We start from the raw sequence: 7,089 nt of genomic DNA on the forward strand, positions 1-7,089 counted from the left end.
ATCGTGTGGAACTTTTCGTGGACACGTTAACTTCTCCGGGTCTTCCATCCTGTCCGCTGTTTTTTCCTGTAGGCCGTCCGGAACTATAAACGCGAGTTTTAGTCGGTCTATGGAAACCGTTACGTCGTGATTATTTATTTTAATAATATAATATTTTCATCTCGTTTTCCAACTTTAAATGCTCCGTCTTACTGCGGTTGTAAAGGGTCCCCTATCGTGTCATGGCGCAAAAAAACATACGGCGATGTTTCCAATTCGTTAAAGATGAAAATTTTCTATTCTCCATGACGCGTAACCTGGTATGGCCTCTTTTTTGCGCGAGGAGGGGAAAATGCTGTTACGCATAACCAGTGACCCACGTCACTGAGTTATGTGGGACTCGGCAGATGACGTCGCTATACCCACTAAAAACCCCTCCTCCTGTTCACTGCATTGAGGTACTCGAGGTACCAACTCGGTACAATCATTCGACATTACTTCAGGTTGGCCTCTACTTATGCGTACCCATCTTCATCGGCAATCCTCTACGCTATACTCTCCTCCTGCTTTCTCTTCTCCGCAGAGCCTCCACCTCCCTCTCCTTCTTAAGCGGATTCGTCATGACCTTGGTGCACATATTGCTAAATTTGAGCCATAGCCGCTCCTCGGCGGCCAGCTTCTCCACGATCCGGTTCTCTATCCTACATTCTTCTCCTATCTCGGCCTCCAACTCCGCGCGCTCCCCTGTCCATCTAGGGCACCAGAACAGCACGTGCTCGGCATCGTCCACGACGGCTTCGCAATCCCAACAACTGGTGTGCGTCTCTTTCCCAATCCTGTGACGGTACCAGTTGAAGATACCGTGCTCAGTAAGAATCTGCATGACGTGGTAGTTGACGCCCCTCTTCGTTCTGTAAAAGATCAACGGATACTCTATCAACCTCTTGTAGGAAGGTAGCTCCAGGAATTGTGGAACGTCCATTCCACCCTCCATCTGTCCTCGGCTTCGGTCTTCAGCCTCTCCATCTCCTCGTAAAATGCCGGCTCCGTTCCCTCTGCATGCTCAACGATCCGCCTCTTCACGCCGTACTGCTTCCACCGCAACCACGCCTTAATGTGTGTGGGCATGCTACCCGTCACCACGCACAAGGCTCCGTGCGACACTGTACGATATGCGGTAGACGTACGGATCATCGCCGCCCTCTGTGCCCTCTTGATGATATTCTTGTTCTTCACCTTGACCAGGGATGAGGCCCATATAGGTGCACCATACGGGACCACCGACTTCCATACCCCATAATAGAGCCTTCGGACCGCGTCCCTAGGCCCATTCACGTTGGGGAGCAGGCCTTGTATGGCGCCCAAGAACACCCCGTATGGCGCCCAAGAACCGTTCCGCCTTGCCCCACGCCGATGCGAGGTGCGGGGAGAACCCCCTAGCATTATCCAACCAAACTCCCAAGTACTTTACTGTCTTGCTAGTGGAGATCTCCCACCCGTCCCACACGTCGAAGTTAAAACTCGTCGGTATCCTCTTCCTGGTTAGGTCTTCTCTCTTGCCAGATGAAGTCCCACGTCGCTGCACCAACTGGTGGCCGTGCTGATGACCGCCCTTATCCTGTCCTGGATGCCGAGGAACTCCCTGGCCTTAAGGAGTACCGCCAGGTCTTCGGCAAACGCCACGGCCTCGATGTCCTTCTCCCGGTCGAGCGTCTCCAAAATTCCGTCGTACACGAAGCTCCACAGTAGCGGCCCTAAGACCGACCCTTGCGGAACCCCCGTACCGACCTTCCTCGTTACGACGCCGTCCCGGCAGTGCGCTATGATCCTCCTATCGGCCATAACCTGGTATGGCCTGACCTTCTCCTCTCCGAATTCCACCCTGGTTTAAACAGGTCCTTCCCCTTCGTTTTATCTTTCTTACCTAACGGCGTAATCGAGACCTCCTCGGTCTCGGCTCTTATCGGCGAATCACTCGCTCCTACGGTAAGCTTGGTGGACATGCTCTTGCGCCTGTTCTTGCGCGACTTGCTCTCTCGCTTTCACCGTCATTCGCAGCTTGTGATCGATCCTCGGTCACTCTATCCGAGTGGGAGGTGACCCTGGGACCGACCCTCCTCCTCTCATTTGCCTGTATTCATGTTTAATACTCATAGTCCAAGGGCATGGCCAAATTCATCGTACTATCTTGTAATTGCCTTCCCAAAAGAATACCAAAATAGTCCATAAGCAAAGCCAGTTCATCCCAAATAAGCCATCCACAACCTAACTATAATTTCCCTATGAGGAAATATAAATGACATCCCTCTTATACACGATTAGATCAATGGGTTACTCCATAACATGTTTATAAATACATCCCATAAGTGATTCTGCGAGTGCATCCCCCTCACAGTTTAACACGTTGACACAGACGTGATACGCGTGTCTGTCCCGTGAGGCGGCGTGCCCCATTGGCGGGTCACACGTGTCTGTCCCGAGAGGCGGCGATGGGTCACACACGTGTTTCACAAAGTAGGTAGTACAAAATAGGTTTATATTATTTTATCTCAAATCTTCATGCAATTTTTTAAAACAAGTTCGACTGAGTGCCGACTGACCCTTACAACGATCACAATATGTTGTTACCATTTTGGTTCTTTTCGCGGCATACTCTCTACCTTTTATTCTAGAAATGCGTTTACAACTTTCTTTACACCGCCGTTTCGTTTTGCTCGCGGGCTCTTGGTACGATTGCAGAAAATGTGATCGTTTTTTGGGCAGTACTTCATTTTCACTTGACATTTCTTCTCTGTGGGGATTCACTATATTTAAAAGGTGATAAATAATTTCTTCGCGAAATTTTAAAATTTTAATACTTTTAGTACACCATTTTCTATGTATATACCACGCATTTACGAGCCCCACATAATAATTCCATTTCAATTTTTTTATACCATTTTATGGTTCTACGTAGACAACTATAATAGGATGCAACGTTATGCCCTCAATTCGCTCTAGATACTCTGATTCTAGGCACCCTAGAAGAGCGGTGGCTTTTTCTTCATCGTTTGTGATGTCCGGCGTCGCGAGCTGCCTCTCTAGTAAGGAGAACCATAACACGATCTTCTGAGGCATCAGTGGAGGCGCGCGTACTACTTGACTGGTCGTAACTGTTTTCTTGTTCGACATATTGTTAGTGCGCTCGGAATCAGTATAATCGAAGTCTCGCAGGATCACGTCAGGGTCACCAATGTGGAGGGATTGGTTGAGGATAGATGACGTAAAATAACGAGAGCAAGAGATTACCGTCGCAACCCGTCAAATATATTTGGAATAAGTTAAATAATTAAATAAATAAATAAAGTACAAACTGTCGTAAGACGCTCGTTCATTGTATTCGCAACGATAGTATATGTTATATGATAGTATCACATATCATAGTGTATGTCACTCGGTATAATATTGTCTCGCCCGCGATCGCGTCCCTATATTTATACTAGGGGGGGATTTGAATTTGTCTAAGATCGGCGGTTGCCCATAAAGGTGACTTTGTTTTGTCTATCGATATGTTTCGAGCCTCAAGGCTGTGTCCGTGTTCCGAAACACAACAACAACATGAAACGCTCTCGATCTGCCTCCTCCTACAACTCATGTGAAGCTACACAACTTATCCTTGTTAAGAAATTCTGTAGCAAATTTTAAACGTAGAATTTTATTTTTCTTGCTAATGAATGGTTTTCTTCTTGCAACTGGCGCATGTAAATTATTGTTCCGTAACAGTCGTCGACACAGTTCTGGATGTACTTCTTCATCGAACTGTGCACGTACTATTCATACTAATTGCGGCCCAGGAATGAAAGGGCCAGTTTTCATTTTCATACGTAAACAACACACGCGAGGAACGTGCTTCGGGCCAAACATAAACAAACACGTGTAGTTACTTAAAAATGTTTTCAAAACGAATGTTAAGCGTTGTGCAAGTCGAATCGCGTACCTCGAACGAATAAACGCTCAAGGTGGAGGAGGTTTAATAGATCGAGTATTAGAGTAGTTTAGAACTGTATTTGCACTTGTTGTATAAAAGTAACGTTTGATATTATGAACACGGCGGTGGTAAGATCTTGTTAAAGTGAAGTATTTCACCTGCACGGTATGGAGTCTGCTGATGAACTGTCTTCCTACGTTGCTGATTCCCCCTACCAGTCGTTGGGTTTCGTTTCTCCATTGAGCCCTTCTGACTGGTTCTTTCCTGGTATTTTACTTGACCTCGGAGTCATTAGGTTTACAGCTCGGGGAGGTCATGTAATTCGGATTTTCCTGAAGATGAGAATAGACCTGTCCGTGCCATGAACGAACAGCCACTCAAAATTCTGAACAATAGTGGATGCTTATCCTACAAACAATTTAATCCATTGGAAGGGGCAAGATTCAGTATACAATTTTATAAATCACGTGAATGAAAATCGGGTTATTGCTATGACATTAAAATATACATTGGTAGTGATAAAATAAATTCCAGTAACAAGTAGTTTGAGCGTGGAAGGGCTCGGCGTTGAGGCCGACCGCGCCATTCCTGGAGTATAGAACTCACACTGGCTTCGCTAAATAGGTGTTCGTTAATTATCGTCTACTTTCAAGCGTCCATTGCCCGGGGAACGGCGCGCATAGGTGGTCGGCGCGCGACTTGGAAAAACGCTGCCCTCTCCTTTCGGGTCATTGGACAAGTTAAACCTGCCCTATCGGGCTGCAGCTCGCTTAGTCGGCGTGGCGAGATGCCTGTTGTTTCTGATTCTTTTATGCTTGTTCTCCTATCTTGAGTCCGGTGCTGTTGTTCCGGGTTTTCTTCTACAACAAGACATGATACGAACAAGTCGAAACGACTCAGACAAAGAATGGGACGAAGTATTAAACTTCATGTGCTTAGGATATAACACAGCGATACACGATGCAACCGGTTTTTCACCTTTTGAACTAACGTTTGGACGAAAACCTAACCTCCCATCCTCAATATCCAGAACCTCCAACTACACGCATGTTCGCACTATGGCAAAAACAATTAGACAAATACAAAACACTAGCTAGACAAATACTTGAACAAAGTAAAAAACGTTACATGCGAGACCAACAAAGAAAAATCATTAAACCACAAACGGTATTTAGAGAAGGAGACACAGTTCTTGTACTTAATGATACACAAAGCAGATAAATTGGACGATGAATGGTTAAGTCCTTACCACATCAAAAAAAGCTATGACTCCTTGTTACGAGATTTTAATCAATAACCAAATTAAAAAGATACATGGTAACAGAATTAAACCATACTTTTCAGGACGCTCATCTCATGCATAACCCTCGGACTGGAATTAATACCAATCGAAAGTAACGCAATTCCTCCATGAGAAAATATCTAAAACCTATTTGTATAATGAAAATCCGTACCTTCATATAATTTCATAATCGATATCAAAGAATGCAGTACGATAGTGCTTACCAGTTTGTTTACTGATTTTGCGATTAGTATAATTATTTATCCTATTGTCCAGATTTATTTCTTTTCTCTTTTAACTATAGTAAGGATATATTGAGAATGTCTCACTGTAGCGTGAAGCATACAGTTTTACGACCAAATGTATTTTACGCCTTTTTTTGCGCGCGAGGAGGGGAAAATGCTATTACGCATACCCAGAGACCCACGTCTCCGGGTTATGTAGGACTCGGCAGGTGACATCGCCATACCCACTAAAAACCCCTCCTCTTTCCTCTGATTTGTTAGACACAGACAACCCCAGCAGAGCCGATCAGCATTCATCAGGGTTGTCCTCAACCGTGTCGCCGCATATTATCGTCGCGTACTGGTGCCGCCCCTCCTATTCGCGGACTCTATCGCCTTCTCCATATACCTTCTATATCTCATTATGCCCTTGCAGAGCTCACTGAACTTCCTCCAGTATTCATCCCTGGTGATTACAGTGTCCACCAAGTTGTCCACACATATCCTGACTCCCAGGAAGTTCTCCAGCTCGGTTCTCCTGTCGATCCATTTCGGGCACGCGAATAAGACATGCTCGGCGTCATCATTCGGGTATCCACAGTCCCAACACATCGTGTCGACCTCCTTACCGATCCTCTTACGGTAGCTATTGAAAATGCCGTGTCTCGTGAGCATTTGCATCGTGAAGTAATCGATGTCTCTTCTATTTCTGGCGAATATGGTCGCATTGCTTATTAATCTCCTGGTCACATTATCTTTATTATACATGCTCCATTCCGCCTGCCACTCCGTTGAGGGCTTCTTCTTTACTTCCTCCAGATCTTCTTTCTTTTCCGCCCGCCTCTCAATCACCTCCTCTCCAACAGTTAAGGTCTTATGGGTCTTCTTTCTTTCGTATATCCCCTTCAACATTCGCACTTTGATGTAGATCGGTAAGTTCTCGATCAATACACAAAGCACCGCGTGGGATACGATGCGGTAGGCCGTGGATGTGATGCACAGGGCAGTTCGTTGAGCCCTTTTTATGATCTTGTTTTTCCCATATTCAACGCATCAGCCTATACAGGCGCACCGTATGTTATTATGGATTCCCACACGCTGTAATATAGCCTTTTTGCCAAACCAGGCGGGCCCTTAATATTCAGTAGGATTCCTCGTAATGCTCCTATCTTGATGCCCGCTTTATCGCACACAGAGGCAATGTGCTTGTCAAATTTCCTATTCGTGTCAATCATGACGCCAAGATATTTCGTGACGTCTACCGTGTTGATAACTATGCCATCCACCTTCAAGCCTATAACTTTGGGCACCCTCATGCCCGTAATGAGGATCACTTCCGTCTTCTCCTTAGCCAGCGTCAAACCCACTCTTGCACACCAATCGCACATTGTTCTCATGACCTCCCTTACTATTCCGCTAACTCCTTCGTTTTTATTCACGGCGCATGCGATTGCCAGGTCATCTGCAAACGCGACCGCCTTAAACATTACCCTGCTATCTAGCCTTTCCAATAACCGATCGTAGACTATGTTCCATAAGAAAGACCCCAGCACAGATCCTTGTGGTACCCCAGCCGCAACCAGGTACTCTACCGTACCAAACTGGTTGCTGACGATTATCCTCCTGTCCGTCAGGTA

The 7,089-nt window shown here is 45.9% G+C and overlaps 1 protein-coding gene across 1 annotated transcript; it reads right to left on the reverse strand.

The window, feature by feature from the left end:
• Nucleotides 1–529: 529 nt before the first annotated feature.
• Nucleotides 530–862, reverse strand: LOC105681091. The gene has a single exon (XM_012388593.1). The coding sequence runs from the start codon at nucleotides 860–862 to the stop codon at nucleotides 530–532; it is 333 nt and encodes a 110-aa protein (XP_012244016.1).
• Nucleotides 863–7,089: the final 6,227 nt, after the last annotated feature.

The sequence above is a fragment of the Bombus impatiens genome, unplaced genomic scaffold, assembly GCF_000188095.3.
Source record: "Bombus impatiens unplaced genomic scaffold, BIMP_2.2 scf_0557, whole genome shotgun sequence".
Taxonomy (NCBI): domain Eukaryota; kingdom Metazoa; phylum Arthropoda; class Insecta; order Hymenoptera; family Apidae; genus Bombus; species Bombus impatiens.

Coding starts and splice junctions, on each gene's coding strand:
- LOC105681091 (XM_012388593.1), bottom strand. CDS start 862: ATGCAGATTCTTACTGAGCACGGTATCTTCAACTGGTACCGTCACAGG.